The sequence below is a fragment of the Panicum virgatum genome, chromosome 7K (genome assembly GCF_016808335.1).
Source record: "Panicum virgatum strain AP13 chromosome 7K, P.virgatum_v5, whole genome shotgun sequence".
In the NCBI taxonomy this organism is placed as follows: Eukaryota; Viridiplantae; Streptophyta; class Magnoliopsida; order Poales; family Poaceae; genus Panicum; species Panicum virgatum.
In genome coordinates this window covers 28821400-28838611 of record NC_053142.1, presented here as the reverse complement: position 1 = coordinate 28838611, position 17212 = coordinate 28821400, and the positions used below count along the sequence as shown (strand labels likewise).

General features: G+C 44.1%; 1 protein-coding gene and 2 long non-coding RNA genes across 4 annotated transcripts; 2 read left to right on the top strand and 1 right to left on the bottom strand.

Moving 5' to 3' along the window:
• Positions 1-2538: 2538 nt before the first annotated feature.
• On the bottom strand, positions 2539-3881 carry LOC120640770. Its single transcript, XR_005661985.1, has 3 exons — positions 3802-3881; positions 3682-3721; positions 2539-3500 (listed from the first exon to the last, which is right to left on the bottom strand). It is a non-coding gene; the product is annotated as an uncharacterized LOC120640770 (long non-coding RNA).
• A 1154-nt stretch (positions 3882-5035) lies between these two features.
• On the top strand, positions 5036-14328 carry LOC120640769 (cysteine-rich receptor-like protein kinase 27). 2 transcript variants are annotated; one of them, XM_039916688.1, is made up of 9 exons: positions 5036-5345; positions 5616-6370; positions 7730-7891; positions 7996-8180; positions 9181-9224; positions 12924-13090; positions 13215-13443; positions 13559-13712; positions 13816-14328. In XM_039916688.1, exons 1-9 carry the CDS (start codon positions 5257-5259, stop codon positions 14098-14100), a joined length of 2070 nt encoding a protein of 689 aa, XP_039772622.1. In that variant the 5' UTR covers positions 5036-5256; the 3' UTR covers positions 14101-14328. The 2 variants fall into 2 exon arrangements, with proteins under 2 accessions (XP_039772622.1, XP_039772621.1); XM_039916687.1 differs by having other exon boundaries at positions 7993-8180.
• On the top strand, positions 9232-12537 carry LOC120640771. The gene is made up of 4 exons (XR_005661986.1): positions 9232-9560; positions 10039-10077; positions 11816-12325; positions 12399-12537. It is a non-coding gene; the product is annotated as an uncharacterized LOC120640771 (long non-coding RNA).
• Positions 14329-17212: the final 2884 nt, after the last annotated feature.

The following is a 17212-nucleotide window of genomic DNA, read 5'->3' as shown; positions in this document are numbered from 1 at the left end:
ATCCCTAAATTGTATGATAGTGTACTGTGGCTCTGCGGCATCAAATATCTATAATGCCCTTGCAATCCACGGTGATAGTGTACAGCGGCTTTGCGGCATCAAATATCTAAATATGGTTTGTGTTCAGCTAAAAAGATAAAGGGAACTTGTCAGATGCAAACCAACTTCTTCGTACAAACTGCGCAAATTTCAATTTGGATTATCGATCAACATCTAAGGGCACAGGGGATTGGATAATTTTATAATTAACCCCTGGCTCTAATCATATTTTTTGCAAATCCCCCATCCCACTCCGCATTCGCACCCCCTTAGATGTTAATCCGGTGACCCAGATTGATTTGCACAGTTTGCACGAAAATTTTGATTTGCACTTGATATATTTTCAAAGATAAAACAATAGGATACAAACAGGCCCCCTAGTTCGACGCATGATATTTCATTTAGCAAAGGAAGGTATGATCTCTTTATTCTATTATAGTTGCACGTACGGTAGGGGTACCGTGAAATGATCGAGAGATAAAACACACATGCATGATGACTTGTATAACAAGATACAAAATATAAAGCGTCTCTCGTCGCGCACCACCCGCGAAATGGTGTGCGGTCATCACGTTCGAGGTTAATGTCGTCTAAATAAGATCAATTTCAGGAAGAGTGTCATGAGAATGTCATGAAAATTAAATTTGTTGACATGACATAAGAGAGAAAGAAGAGTGTCATGAAATGTGAGAGGAGTGTCATCACCATGACACTCCTTTAGCACGGTTACCTAGTTCACAGCCTTGGCAACCGTGCGATAACACTCCCTACTGAGACTGATCTAAATAGTAATTATTTCGAAGAGCATATTATTTTAGACCATCCGATATGATCCAGCACACGAGGTTCATTCCAAAAGCAACGTGTATATAGAGGGTGCTGGTATGACAGTATGCCATAAGTATGCTGTGAGATGTTGAGGTGTCATATTAACAATAGCAAATAAAAACATAAATGAAAATAAAATTAAAAAAGACAATAAATTTTAATGTGAGAAAAACAAATGCATGAGTATATAGAGGGTGTTAGCCAGAATCCCTCCGTCCCAAATTTTTTTTAAACAACGTTACTAATAGTGAGAAATGATCTTATTGTTCCTAATTAATATAACTGTTCCTAATTAATTATAGTAGTTGTGACCTAAAATCATATTATTTATTTAGTTCTCTAGATTCTTAACAAATGCATAAGCATTGGAACTAGAAAAATAACATGCTGAATATTTGATTGGCTCCATGCAAGTTTCTATGTATTTTTTTTTGGTATTTGACTTTGCTTTAGTTAGATGGAACTCACTACAAGTTAAAAACACTCTTTATGAGATAAAATTTGAACACTAAACAAACACTTCCATCTTCTTGTCCTTCCTCACCATCTCCCACTTCTACAGCGGCCGACGGCGCTGCGGCTGCCCATGGTGCTCCCGCCGCCTCTCCCACAACTTGCGGCCGCTGGCGGCCCCCCTCCCCTCCCCACCATCCACTCACGTGCACCTCCACCGTGTCATTCTGGACTTCTCTAGCGTTCTTCAGCTCTACCGCCGCACCGCCGCCAGTTTTTTTTTAAAAGACATCGCAAGGGGTTTCTTTCTTCATTCTATTGTACCTACAGAGTTATATGAGTTACGATATACTTTCTTCATTTTTTATTTACATGTCGTATTACCTTTGTCAAAAATCAAATTTATCCAGATTTGATCAAAGTTTTTATAAAATATGATAACATTTATAATACCAAATTTATTTTATTAAATTCATCATGATATATATTTTGATAATGCGTATATTTGATAGTTAGATGTTGTTATATTTTTCTATAAACTTGATTAAAGTTTAATAAATCTAACTTAAGACAAACCTAATTATGATATGTAAAAAAAAATCAGAGGAAGCTCGGCCCATTCGGCATTCGCTCTCGTCCATTTTCGTCCGGCCTTTTTTTCTGCCGCGCGCGCCCGGGACGGAAAATCTCTCAAACGCACAAATTGCTCCCTCTACACGCTGCTTCCGAGGAATGCGACGCTAGGACAAGAGCCAAGTGCTTCGATCCGGATCGCGCATGACCAATATGCCCGTGTCGAGACCGTTGTGCACTTGTGCTGGTTCGCACGCACAACAAGAAAAATCCCCTATAGATACGCTTTATTTCTAGATTAGGTACACTTTGTTTCATGTCTAATGGAGTGTAGACACGCTTTACTAAAACATGTCTGTAGCGTCTCCACACGGACCGTGTCAAAAACTGTAGATACATTTTTATTAAGGGTATCTAGAAGGCATGATATGCTTTTTAGATACGATAAATTGCATGTCTAAGCTTGTAGAAACATTTTGTATTTTGTTGCTAGCAACTTAATTAATAATTTTCATTTTTTTTAATTTGATCTTTATTATTTCTAATATAGTTTGACTGCGATGTCAGTACGGACATTATTTTGCTGTTTCTATTTATATGTGCAGCCATTTTTTCACTTCAAGTACCACAGAGTACACAGCAGAGAAACCTCATAGGAACCAATACTCATTTCATATTAGAGCATATACAGTCAACAATCATCTAACAAACTGAAAATGTTACATATCACCCCTAATTTTTATAAAATCAAAATCTATTTAAAAAGCTTCATGCTTGCAGCTAATTTGTATTTCACTCGTCCATGTTTGCTTCAGTTTCGGATTTTTTTTCATGGTCTCCCAGGATCCTGCATATTAAACAAACAAATTATTTGTGTATAAGATATAGGATATGTGTGGTGACCCAAATTTACATGATGAAATTAGAATACTTCAATTAACCTGTAAATGAGGTTATATCAAGCATCATTCAGTAGAAGTCATCATGGCTTCCACTGAAGATTAAACTGTAGTCAATTTAATAGAACGGACTCTTTGATTCAAGATCAAATTGTACTAAAAGGTCAAATATAAACAGTATCATTTGAAGGATGCAAGATGTTTATTAAACAATAGCATTGGAAGGATGCAAGATGTCTATTCTCTGAAGACAACAGTACAGTGGTCATATTAGGTGGTAACTAATGCTATCGGGATCATATATTAATACTGACATGAAAGGCTGCACCATGAGACTTACCAAGCTATAATGAGAGCATCCACGCATACCTAACATGACGATTGCAAATACCACTGGTAGTATAAACTATACTTGTAAGGAAAAAGCATATATATGAGTTCTTTTTTATCAAAAAATATGCTATCTCTCACGTATATTATGAAATTGAACACTTGCATGTGGAACAGATTACCTGCCATTAGTTTAGAGCTTGAAATTATCCTTAGGACATATTTTGGAACTTTGACGCCATAAAAGATTAGAGATTTGATTGTCAAAACTCAGTTCTGAAGAAAAACAAAAGTGAATCAGGGTCATGCAGGGAAGTACTTACCTCCACTTCATCTTATGCCAATTATGAAACGAGCAGCATCAAGGGGGTTCAGATTCTGCATCACAACCAGGAAGAACTTAATTTGAAGATACAGAAAAAAAAACTCAAGAAACAAATGATATAAAAATTTGAACTCATAAAATTGTAATGGGACTAGTGTTATTTAATCATAACCAAGACGTCAGATTAAAGCAATTCAATTAGGAAACTATGAGTAAGAGAGAACCAATACGTACTCGATGAAATGTCCAAGTGACGCAGGGAGAAACTTCTTGTCTTTCATACACATGTAATTCGAAAATTAGATGTCTAGCATCGCAGCACTGCATGTGTTACAGTGGGGAAGTGTTCCTAACCTGTTGGAGTTGGATCGCAGCTGCATGAGGTGGCGGCGAGCCATGCGGAGACCGCGGCACAGATGGGCGCAATGAAGGGGTGGTTCGGTTCTAGGGATTTTTTTTAAGTCTTTGGAACTTTTTAGTATTTAGAAGTATTAAATAAAAGTTAATTATAAAACTAACTGCATAACCCTGGGGCTAAATTGCGAGACGAATCTAATGAGGTATATTAATCTACGATTAGCGGATGGTACTGTAGCAAATTATGAATTAGTTATGCTCATTAGATTCGTCTCGCGAATTAGCACTCACCTGTCAAAAAACATTTATAAACAAATTTTATTTAATACTATAAAATAGTAAGATTCTTTTTGATGTGATAAGAACTTCTGAAAAAAGTTTAGAACCAAATAGTGCCGAAGGTGTCATCCTCATGAGACGCTCCCAGGTCGAGGGCCTGCAGGTCGAGGATACTTCACCACTTCAGAAGCCTTTCACGGCATCACCATGTGTCGAGTGTGGCGTTGAAGCCGAAGAGGAGCGAGTGGAAGCGCTGGATCCAACATTACTGGCTCCTCCAGCGGGATTGATTTGGGTGCGCCAGGGCACCTAAGATGCGCAGTGCTAGATGCAGACAAGGAGGATCATGAATTGCAGCGAGCAGCAGCACCAGGGAAGATAGCATCACGGAAGCAGATGGGAGTTGCGGCGCAGGGAGCCGGGGAGGAGCGACGGCAAGAGGCGGCGCTGGGGAGCGGCAGCGTGGGACTTAGATTGGGGGCGACGGCGGTTGGGTTTGGGGTCAGAGTAGTGGAGGGGGGAGACGTGCCTGCGACTGATTTTTTCCGCATCCCCTCCAAGCGCTGAAACACATGACCTTGACGCGTTTTTTTAATCGTAGCAAATTTCGTATCTAGGTGCTATAGCGTGCTTAGCTTGACACACTTTTTTTAATCGTAGCAAATTTCGTATCTAGATGCTATAGTGTGCTTAGCTTGACACGTTATAGAAAGCGCTAAAACAAAAACGTATCTATAGGGCTGTTTTCTTGTAGTGACGAGAGCTAGACGACGCTATTCACTGCCGGAAACTCATAGTTTGCCGTGTGCACACGGCGATTCCGGTAGTGATTGGTAGGGGCGTATGGCATGGATAAGAAATTCTGTGGCGGTGACCGGCTATAGCTGCCACGAGCTGGCCTTCCGTCTTCGAGTTTGGAAATTGCCAAATTGGAGAACCACTACCCTTCATTCTTCGCTTCTTCGGAAATAAAAAAAAATCTACTTGTAGTGCGTGTGCGTGGTCGTCGTTACTTGGCGCGCATCCATCCAGCTTCCAGCCGTCCTGGAGACCTGGAGTAGCCGCGCCATAGCCCGGCCGGCCGGTATCACTTGTCTCATGCAGCACAATTCGCCGTACGGGCCGGGGATCCATGGCAAGGGAGATCAGGACGACGACGTGAATTGAAGGGCGATGATGGCCTCGCCGCACATGATGTTGTTGTTATTCATCACATCAGCTCTACTAGCAGCAGCCGTGCGGCCAGCAACGAGCTGGTCGCCGCCGCCGCCAGTGGCGGATGTACACCCCGGGCCACCCGTGCCATGGCCCGGGGTTCGGCCCAAAAAATTACTGAAGAAGAATAAATATACTACTTCGTGATGACACTTGTTGTATGTTTTCTATCTTTCTATTATATTCTCGTGTATCTTTTGAACTTCCAGTATGTTCTCGTGTATCTTTTGAACTATGAGTTTGTCGACGTCTGGTTTTTGTCACAACTATATTTAAAACTCGACCCGGGGTTCAACTCAATCCTGGTTCCGCCACTGGCCGCCGCCGTCCGGCACCTCGCCGGAGCCCGTACTGACATTCTGCTCTGGGCAGCCTCCTGACTCCAACTCCTCCTCCTCCTCCCCGGCTGTCGACGCCGTGTTCCGCGAGGACGAGTACACGGCGACCGTCGTGTTCAACGCGACCCGCCACGCGCCGCTGCCGTACCGGCGCGGCAAGGCGGCGGTGAGGCGCCTCCTCGCCGCCGCCGCGAGCGGCACGACGAGCAGCCACATGTGCCTCGGCGCCGGCGCGAGCAGGGCCGCCGCTGACGCCGGCACCGGCCTGATGATGTACGGGCTGACGCGGTGCGCCGCCGGGACGCCGTGCGACCACTGCCGCCGCTGCCTTCGCGGCGCGATCGCGGCGGTCGAGATGGGGTACAACGGCAGCGCCGGGATGCAGGTCCTGCGGCTCAGATGCATGGCCAAGTACGAGAGCTACCCCTTCTACAACGCCACAACCGTGAGGAGGCGCGCGGCTGAGCAGTGCCGAATTCCATTCGCGTGTTCTTCTTCCTCCGTCGGCCCAATCACGGGCGGATCTGGGGGGACTCCAGCACCCCCTAACCCTATGAAGCCCATGGAGCCCACCCCGGCGCCCCCTGGCGGTGATACCCCACCGCGTTTGCCTGCGCCGCCCCCTGCCGGTCATACCCCACCACCACGTTTGCAGGCTCCGCCGGCTGCAGTACATCCTCCTCTTGCGCCCCCCGCCGGTCATTCTCCACGGCCTCCGCCAGCCGCACCGCCCGGTAATATTTTTTTTTACTAGTGCACTCCATGGATATCCTTACTCCCAACTGATTCTATTTTGTTAATCTCAAGAAAAAATTGATTCTATTTTGTTTCTAAACTCTCAATTTTTTATAAGTAAATCTTGGTATCTTTACATATGCGATCTTTTTACTGCACAAAGGGGAGAGGGTAGGAAACTGGATGCCAGAAAAGGAAAGCCTGCCGTGAATGTGGTCGCTAGGGATGGAAATGAGAAGAAAAATAGGAAGATGGATATCCAAAATGTTAGAATCTGTTTTCATCCGAATTCGATCTGCTTCCATACCTAGGATGAAAACGGAAAGGAAACAAGATATCCGAAATATCCAAATCCAATCTGCTTCCATCCTTTATTGCTGACCTTAGGAAAGCATTTACAAGAAGGCAGCAGGGGAGACAGAGGATGATAAGAGCATCTCCAAGAGCATTTCTAAAATCTATTTTCTAAATCATCATTTAGAGAGTCATTTGAGTAAAAGTCATTTTCTATATCTTTGTGTTATCCAACAATTTTTCTACATCTTGTGGATAGTTCAGAGTCATTCTCGTACTTCATCTTCAACATCTAGTGATAATACAGACAAACAAATAGTTGATTCACATGCATGCTAGTACTACCATTAGCTAGAGGTGGTGGCTGCACATGCCAGTATATGTACTACTCTCTCCGTATCAAATTGTTAATCAGTTTATTTTTTTAGGTGCATATTTTTTTATTATACATTTGGATATATGTTATGTCTATCTAAAAAAGCTAAAACAATTAGTAATTTGGGATGGAGGAGTATCATCTAGCTAGTCGTATATACGTGGTACGAAAATGAATATGCACAGCTACGTACTCCCTCACAAAAAGAATGCAACTCTCCCTTCAAACAAATTCAAGTTTGACCAAATTTATTCAAAATAGTATTAATATTTATGTTACAAAATTAGTATTATTCAATTATATGTAATATATTTTCATACTAAATCTCCAAATAGACTTAAATGTTAGTAATATTCTGTGTAAATTTGATCAAACTTAGAATTAGATGACTTCTTGGGAAGCGAGAGTTACATTCTTTTTGGAAGGAGGGAGAGTATGATTATATGGTGCGTGTATGTCTCTTATCATACACTCTCTCAGGCTGGCAAAGCATGTCGTGATATGAACCGCTAGCTCCAGTCGGAACAACAACATTATTTCCTAAATTGGACGGAATATTTAAAAAGACAAATTCCATATCTTAAATAATGACTTCAGCGTGCTCCAACTTCTTTTTTAACCCATTCTATTAGAGGACCGGCTGCCCGATGAATTGAATAACTTTACCCTATTTTTTCTTTGTTTTTAGTTGAAACACAGCTCATGCAACAAAGCCACGGGAAGAAGATGCAGAAGACACTCATAATGCTGATCCTTTCTAGTGCAACCGGAATAGTGGTTATCACCGTCATTCTTGTACACATCTGGTATCTTCGTCGAAAGCAGTCGATTAAGATGCGACATGTCGTAGGTGATATGACGAGTCATCCCAACATCTTTGTTCCTGTTTTCCGTTTGTCTTTTATGCGTTTCAGTATCGTTTTATATATGATCTGCTTTGATTTTGTCCAGAAGCTGGCATTCCAGGTGAGAACATGTATGACCAAGAAGACGAGCAATGGAGCATGGAAGAGGAAGAGGACAAGGATGGAGAGAGAATGAGCTGCCAACTCTACAGCTACCAAGTTCTTGAGGCTGCAACATGTCACTTCTCAAATAGAAGCAAGATAGGGAGTGGTGGATTTGGAACAGTGTACAAGGTGATTATCACATAAGTATGCTTAATCTTTTTTAGCAAAAAATCGTGAATTCCAAAGCACTATATTATCTTTCTTAATTTATAACAATTTAGTGGTATTTTTTAGGAAACAGGAGGGATTTATCCCCTACTGGTTATATCTTACTATTACTAATTGGATTGAAGCTTCCACGTGAAGCCACCTAGGATCCTAGGTGGATACTCTAACAAAATGAAGAATTCTAGAAATTCTCACAAAAATTAGAATCTTCCAGCTATCAATCCGACAACTCTAATCACAATATTCACCTCTGCAATTATAAAAATAGACTAAAATAATTTCCTAAATATATATCAAAATTACCCACTTCTGCAATTATAAAAGTCTAAAGTAATCCCCTAATTTTCATGTAAACACCTGCCTATGCCATTATAAAAATAATACAAATAACCCCCTAAATTTGCATATAAATTTTCCAATTATGTTATTGTTAAAAGTTAAAGTAATCCCTAAATCTGAATCTAAATTATGTAATTATAACAAAGTATTAAAATGCACCAACATAAAATTCTAAATTACTATTTCTATCATTATCAATGTATTATTTATGTATTGTTTATATAAAAATACTACTCATGACATGTGTCACCATGTATTCATGTGTGAAAGAAGAGATAAGAATATCAATTCACAAATAAATGGTTCAATTAAATATATATCAAACACACATGGAGGTGTGATACAAAATAAAATCTATTGCAACTAGATAATGATAAATATACATTTTAGAGTATGTGTTAGAATATTTAATAATAAAAGAAGGTGTGAAATAGATAATTATAATTATTAGATATAAGACTTAACTTCATATTATTCTAATTAGCCCATGCGGGTTTATAACAACTTAGCATCATATTGTTGGTATTACCTTCCAAGTCCCAAGGATCACGAAAACACTGAATTTTGGCTTTCTATTGATTCTCTTTCGCAAATAATGGAAGGGAACGTTTATTTGTCGCAGGGCATACTTGAGAACGGAAGAGAAGTGGCGGTGAAAAGACTCAGGCTGCGTTTGGAAGTAGAAATTGAAGGCCGGAATCGTGAATTAGAATCGTACACGCCGCAATTGACGTGTTTGGATGGCTTCCGCATTGACAGCCGGAAATCTCCCTCCAATGCCGCGAAATATTGGGCCAGTGCGCGGGCGCCCGCCCACAATTCAGAGACCTCCCGCTCCGCATTGCTCGGCATCTTAATTCCCCCACTCCCCGCGTACCGGTTCGCGACCAAAAAAAAGAAAACGCCGACACCGCCCCATCCGCAGCTTCCTCTGGAGGGCGTCAACAGGCGGACGGCCACCTCGGGAGGGCGCCACCGCCGCTGCCGTCCCCTCCGCCGCAGGTACCTGTCCTCCAGCCCTCCTCCAGCAAACCTCCGTCCTTTCCCCTTCTTCTTGGTAGACCATCTCTCTCCCAATCTCCCCTGTGTTTGCCGGATCTATTCTTGTACATGGCCGGCTCCTGCGTCGGCGGCGGCGGCCGGTGGTGGCCCGTGGCCAGCTGCCCGTGTGCCTGGTAGCTCCCGCGCGCCACAGCAGCGGCGGCCCACCACGCACACCCCAGCGGCGGCCAGCTGCACACGCACATAGGCCCACCACGGCTCCCACGACGCGCGCCCTGATCTCCGGGTCGGCAGCGGCGCTGGACATTAATCCACCTCGGCACTCGGCAGCAGGGGTAGAGCAGAGTAGCTGAAGAGGGTCGCTGGGTGGGGGGGATCGGAAGCGGCCTACTACTGCCTGCCTCTCCCTCTCTGCTCTTTGTCCTCTTCTTATAATGGCCGCCCTGACCTGCCCTGCTTGAAATTTTTGAAATTTCAGGTTAATTCAGCGTTGGGTTGCTGGTCTAGACGATTGAAGGTATGTGATGCCTAATTGTTGTGTCTTTGTTGTATGTCATAATGTTTATGAACAGTGTGTGTGCATTATAGCTATACTATGTCAGATCTCGAGTTGATTTCTTATATAACTGAAGAAAATGAAAGAAGAAAGAAGAGAAGGATTGTGTTGACAAAACTATACTTTGAGTCAGTGGTTCTTGGGCTTGCATATCTTAGTTCACAGAGGGCACCAAGGGGTGTAGGGTGCTTTAGCAGTGATGAGCAGTTGCACAATTATAGGAAGTATTTGCTTAAGGAGATGTATGATCGGTCTGATGTTACATGCTACGATAAGTTGCGTTTGACTAAAAGAAACTTCCATGATTTGTGTGCCATATTGCGGGAAAGGTGTGGTCTGCGTGACAGTGTATATGTTAGTGTGGAAGAAAAGATTGGTATGTTCTTGCTAGTAGTTGGACATGGTCTAAAATTGAGGTTGCTTCGTTCAGATTACAAGCGTTCTTTAGAGACTATCAGTAGGCACTTTTCTGATGTGTTGACTGCTATTCTATCTCTAAGTGCGGAGTTCATTAAGCTTCCTGATCCTTCTATTCAACCACCTGATGATTACAAATGGAAGTGGTTTGGCAATGCACTTGGAGCACTGGATGGGTGTCATGTTGATGTGTGTGTGCCTGTGGCTGACCAAGGGAGGTATAGGAACAGAAAGCAACAGATCAGCACTAACATGCTAGGTGTGGTTGATTGGAACATGAAATTCTTGTATGTATTACCTGGCTGGGAGGGCTCAGCTTGTGACGGTAGAGTGCTACGTGATGCAATGAGTCGCCAAGATGGATTTGTTGTGCCTAAGGGTATGGCTCTTTGTCTTGGTATTTTATTTCTTTTATTTGCTTCTTAACTAACTCGATTGCTTGCCAATAGGAAAATATTATTTAGTTGATGCTGGATACACCAATGGACCTGGATTTCTAGCTCCATTCAGATCCACTCGCTACCACTTGAAAGAGTGGGCTTCAAGTCAACAGCAGCCTAAAACTTCCAAAGAGTTATATAACTTGCGTCATTCTCGTGCTAGAAATGTTGTAGAGAGAACTTTTGGTTTAGCAAAGAAAAAATGGGCCATCCTACGCACAGGAAGTTTCTTTGGCATTAAGGATCATGTAACAAAAGTACATATGGTGTTCAGCAACATAAATCTGAATGAAAATTGCTAACTAGTAATATTATTGCAGATTCGAGTTATTAATGCTTGCTGCGTGTTACACAACTATGCACGGGATAGGCAGCATCATAAGGATGATTTATTGTTGCCGGAAGTGGATGCTGAACTAGCTGATGCGCCAATTGAACCTGTAGATGATGCTAACTTAATTACTAGTGTTCAAGTCACTGCTGAATGGAACTCTTTTAGAGATCAGCATGCCAATGACATGTTTGATGAGTACCTTTTGAGGCATGGTGAACTAGAGATGGAGTAGGCCGTGTGGGATATCTTTTGTGTCAAAGCTGGCTGCATTATTTTGTGTTGGCAGCTAGTGTGTGGTGCCTTTTGTGAACTTTTATGCATGCACCATATAGTTTGGCATACTAACTTTTGTGGTATTTTGACAAATCTATGTGATTAGCACCATGGCTACAACAAAAGGAAATAAGAGGGTCTATCTCACTTGGACTGATGAGATGGACGCTGCATTGCTGGCTGTTCTCGTGGAGCATCACAACAATGGTGAACAAAGTAGTGTGTGTTTATGTAGGCTAACAAGTCAGCAGCTTGCTACAAGAACAAAGTAGTGAAGAATTGGGATGCAATCAGTACCATTTATTCAAAAGATCATGCCAATGGTCAAGGTGCTCAGACAGGTGCTGAGAGTGCTCAAGTTCTACCTGAACAAGTTGATGATGCATCACCAGATTTGCCCCAAAAGAAGCAGCGAACTGGTGAGGCCATTCTATCTATACTAGGAGATATGAAGACCTCATTCAATGATTCTTTGAAGTCCACCGAACCACTACCGATGCCTAGTGTTACTTCTCCTGCTGAGATCCTTGCAACACTTCAAATGGTACCTGATTTGGCTAGATCTGACATGCTAAAATCTTATGGGAAGTTCATCCTTAATGAACGCTTATTCCAAGCGCTCCTAGAACTCCCCATGGACATGAGGAAGGAATGGCTCTTGTTGTTGAACTAAAAGAATGGCAATTGAGGGTGGTACTGTATGGTAGTTATTATTTAGAGCTTAAGAACTTGTTATCCTAAGTAGGTGTTTCATGTTGTGATGGACAAAAACTATGTGTTGTACTATTTAGGGCTTAAGAACTTGTTATCCTAAGTAGGTGTTTCATGTTGTGATGGAAAAAACTATCTGTTGTGATGGACAAAAACTATCTGTTGTGATATGTTATCTGTACGGTTCTTGTGACAAACTTGGATTATTATTGTCATGTTTTTGTCTGTATAATGGCTGGTGCTATATTACTGTTGTCATTATTTTTCTCTTATTTTCTCATGATATACGTACTGTTTTTAATTATTTTCAGAATTTTTTTGCTATTTTAATATTACTGTCACAATATATTTTTATAAACATTACATCATATATATAAAAGTTATGGAAACTAAATTTTCATACATGTACAACATGATATCTTATTCAAACTCTTTGAGGTATACAATTCATAGGTTTGTGCATCCAAACAAGAATTGGAATTGGTTGCTACCCTTGATTCCAGCTACCCATTACATATGCATCCAAACAGCAGCATTGGCATTGTAATCCATTTCCATTTCCAGTCAGCTTTGGCATTCATAATCCAATGCAATTCCTCCAGCTGAAATCCAACTTCCAAACGCAGCCTCAGGGATTCCAAGCGGAACCTGCAAGAACTTGAGAGGGAGATCTCCATCGTGGCCACTTTGTGCCATAAGAACCTCGTTAGGTTTTTAGGGTACTGCTTCCAAGACGAAGGGAAGTTTCTCGTGTATGAGTATGTACCCAATAATAGCCTCGACAAATTCTGGTACAAAGGTGAGCCTAATTCTCTTCTATCTACGAGTAGTAAATAAGTAGAAGTTTCTCATTAATTCTGCTGGTAGTCTGCATGGTACCAATGCAAGGAAAAAGATATAAATTTTGGCTTGCACTTTCTCAGCATGTTCCCAGTCACAGAAGCTAGAATGGGCTACATGGTTCAACATCATCTTAGGGGTCGCCCGTGGCCTCCAGTTTCTCCATGACAAGGGGATCATCCACAGAGATCTCAAGCCACACAATGTGCTTCTCGATGAAAACTTCACCCCCAAGATCGCCGACTTCGATCTCATGAGGACGTACGATAAACAGAAGACCCACGGGAGCACGGAGAAGGTCGCCGGAACATTGTAAGTACGTAGTTCATGCTGCTGTCGATTTTCTTGAAATTTGATGAAAGCAGGAATGAAATAAACCTTTAGTCTTGTACTCTTGTAATAAACCTCTCGTTGTGCTGAACTGAAGCGGTTACATAGCGCCGGAATGCACGTCCGGTCGGAAGTTCCTGCTGTCGATCAAGTCCGACGTGTACAGCTACGGCGTCCTGGTGCTGGAGGTCATCACCGGCCACAAGATCTACACGTTCGAAGGCCAAAAATCCGAAGGCCTCGTCGAATACGTGAGTAGCTAGTGCAGGGCAACTTCATTCCTTGCTGCCAATCTTGCATTGCATCAGCTTCGAGGCTTCGACGAATAGTAACTTTGCCTGGGCACGCTTGCAGGTGTGGCAGCACTGGGAAGAGAAGAGAGCAGGAGACATCGTGGACGGCGACCTGCTGGGCGTCGCGGGCCAGGAGCTCGCGGCGCGGCAGGCACAGAGGTGCGTGCACGTCGCGCTGCTCTGCGTGCAGTCAGATCGGTCAAGGAGGCCGACCATGGGGCAGGTCATCGCCATGCTGACAAGTGACGACGGCGGGATGGAGCTGCCGGAGCCGTCTCTGCCCGGGTACCTTGTCGTCGTCCACCCAAGGGCTCTGGTACGGCTGCCATGTCTCGGGTGTAGGTAGCTAGGGAGGAAAATGAAAATGGTAATTTCGAAGTATCAGAAATCGTTTTCGAGATTTTATCAATTTTTGTGGCTAAACGGAAACAGTAGCGGTTACCGCGAAAACGGAAACGAAATCGGTAAAGCAATCCGAAAATGAAAATGTTTTGCACTCACTGTGGTGAATCTGATCTTCGGTAAAACAAATCCTCGTGTCCATTCTTGATTTGTCACTTATTGTTCTGTAGCATTTTATTTGTGCTTCTGCTTCGATCTACTTGGGTGTGCCTTCTATGTGTGTAGGGACTTGTTAGAAATAATATCTGAAATCATATGCAGAGGCACCACATCAAGTTTGGGTCGTGCTAGAGCCACTGGCGGACCCAAAGGGTGGCCAGGGTATGCCGTGGCATACCCTAAGCCAGCACTCTCTATCCTAATGACTTCCCTCGTCAAGCTCTAGCCTAGAGCTTGAGGAGGGAAGTTCTTCAGGTTTTTGTGTGGTTTCTGCTTGTGACCGGTCTGACCGTTTGGCTATCTAGTTAGCAGTTCTAAGTCCCCAACCGCGCCGCTTGCCTCGTCGTGGCGTCCCCCCGGCTCGCTGCCGGGTGGATGGAGTGCGCAGCGTCCCCCGCCTGGCACAACACTTGTGAAGCGTCCCCTCATAAGAGAAGACTTAAATGTGATACAAAACATCAGTCCCAGGAGGCTGATGCCACATTTATTACATCAGATGGTTCAAAACCTTACAAACCTTGGCGGACACTCGATACAGATGATAATAATAATTAACCAGGCTACGACATAACACCAGACCGCGAACCACATAGGGTCTACTACGGGCTCAGAGTACTGCGACAACGGAGGCATCTCAACAGGGCCGGTTCCACAGGCAAGGTTGGGTGTAGAACGATAACCCTACTCGGCGTCGTCTGGTACGAAGTCCGGGTCTTCTTCTGTAAAAAGTAAGAGTGGGGTGAGTACAAACGTACTCAGCAAGTCCAACCACACCCACGGAGGGGGTTATAACAGAATAATATGCATAGGTAAATCAAGGATAAGGTTACGGTTTAATTTGCAGAAAAACGACATTTTATGCAGGGGTTTATTTTACGAAAAACCTTTTAGAAATCAGTTTTTGCAGTAACACAGAGTTCAGGTTTTAAAACTGCTACCGGACTCCCCGTCCGTCGTAGCACACGGCACAACTGCCGGAACCAATTCCAAAACAACTCACACCAGCCCATCCCAAAGAAACACTAGTTATGTGACCACACCATAACTCGCCCAATACCGTGGGCACGGACTATTCGAATAGATTCTTAACTCTGCAGATGTGTGCAACTTTACCCACAAGTAGGATACCACAACTCGAACACCGTCGTGTCGGTGTAGATCCCAACATAGCCATTACCCACCATAGCTAAGCCTGACTAGCCATCACGGGATGCACCAAGGGGTCATTGACCGTTCACTTAGGTATAACCGGGCATAAGTCACTCGGGGCTTATCCCTTTTCCTTAGTTACCCGTTGCTCTCAGCTCTCCTGATGGCTACCACACCAACTAGTGGGATTTATGCTACGCCGTTGCCCATTCAACGGTCGAGTGGTTTGCACGATAATGGAGTTAGGTGAGATGACACACCAACTCGGTCCTTAGACACGACCAGATGGATATCTCCCTCCTTGCTCTGCCACACAGGCACAAGCACACCAATCGGCAAATCACACAGAAATGCTGTCCATCTCGTCCATACTCATCTTTCGAAATCCACATTTTATCCCTTCCCACACGCACACATTTTCTTTATCAAATAAATCATATTAAGAGTAAAGTCCTAAGCGTTCTAATATCGATTAACGTCCAAGCAAAATCAGACATTAATCTAGGTGGTCAAGGAATGGTCATCACAAATCAAGGGGTGGCTATCCAACCGTGTTTTCATGCAAGTAAAACATATGCGACTTTATAAAACAGGCCATTGGGTTGTGTTTATAAAAACTAGGACAGAAACATGCATCAAAGGATGGGATTGAACTTGCCGTCTTCAAAGCCTTCGGGGAAGTCTTGACCTTCGGGCTCGGGGTCGCGGAACGGGTCCTCGTTCACCTGCTCACAGCACTGCTCGTCAACGGGTTCTCCTTCGTTCACTCCGTGGTCTACAGCGCACACAAACAGGCACACAATCAAAACACAGAAAATAAAGATTTGTCGTCGAGCTCGAAACGGGAACACATGAAATATAGAGCATAGATTGTTATTTTTTTGAATGGTTTCTGGATGGTATGGCCACAACTGAGCTAGGAGAGGCGGGGTAAAATTTTAGGTTAAACCGGGGTCGTTAGGCACATAAAATGATAGGTCAGGGAAGCGTTTAGGCCCTAAACAGGGGTCCAGGGACCTAATTGTAATTAAGATTAAGTAGGCAGGGGCTTGGTTTATATTTTAGAAGTTTCTTGGGTTAATTAAAAAGGGTCAGGGTTTTATTTGTAATTAAGTTTATAAGGTGGGGGGTTTGTTTTGGAAATATAACAAAGGGTAAGGGTTTAATTGCAAAAGGGCTTAAAAGGGCGGGGTCTCTTTACTAATTAAAGGAAAGTTGAGGGGGTTATGGGCAAAAACGCCCTTTCTTCCTCCTCCCTCCACGGGAAAGCAGGGGAGGGGGTCAGGGGGCGTCGGCGGCGCTCAACCGGCGGCCCTGGCCCTCGGGAACGGCCGGAGTAGAGGGGGAAAGGGGAAGGGTGACACCGGGGTTTGATTTCCCCTTCCTAATTTCGGAGGAGGGGACCCGCATAGGGGGTTCTGGCGGCCATGGTCATGGCGGCGGCCGCAGGCAACGCCGGTGGGGGCAGCTCGGAGGGAGAGCTTATGGGGGAGGAGGGAGAGGGAGGAGCGAGGGCTCCTTTCCCCGGCTCACCTTGGGCGGATGCGGCTCGAGGAGGTGGCGTGGCTAGGGCCAGTGAAGGGGCGGCGGTGGCGAGCGTGGAGGCGGCGGCGCTGGGAGGGCAAGGAGGCGGCGGGCGGTGGCTCGGGATATGAAGCTCGAGGGCGACGCGAGGGTCCCCTTTATAGGGCAAGTGAGGCGGTGGAACGGGGAGCAGGGCGGCGGCGGCGTCAACGGCGGCGCTGTAG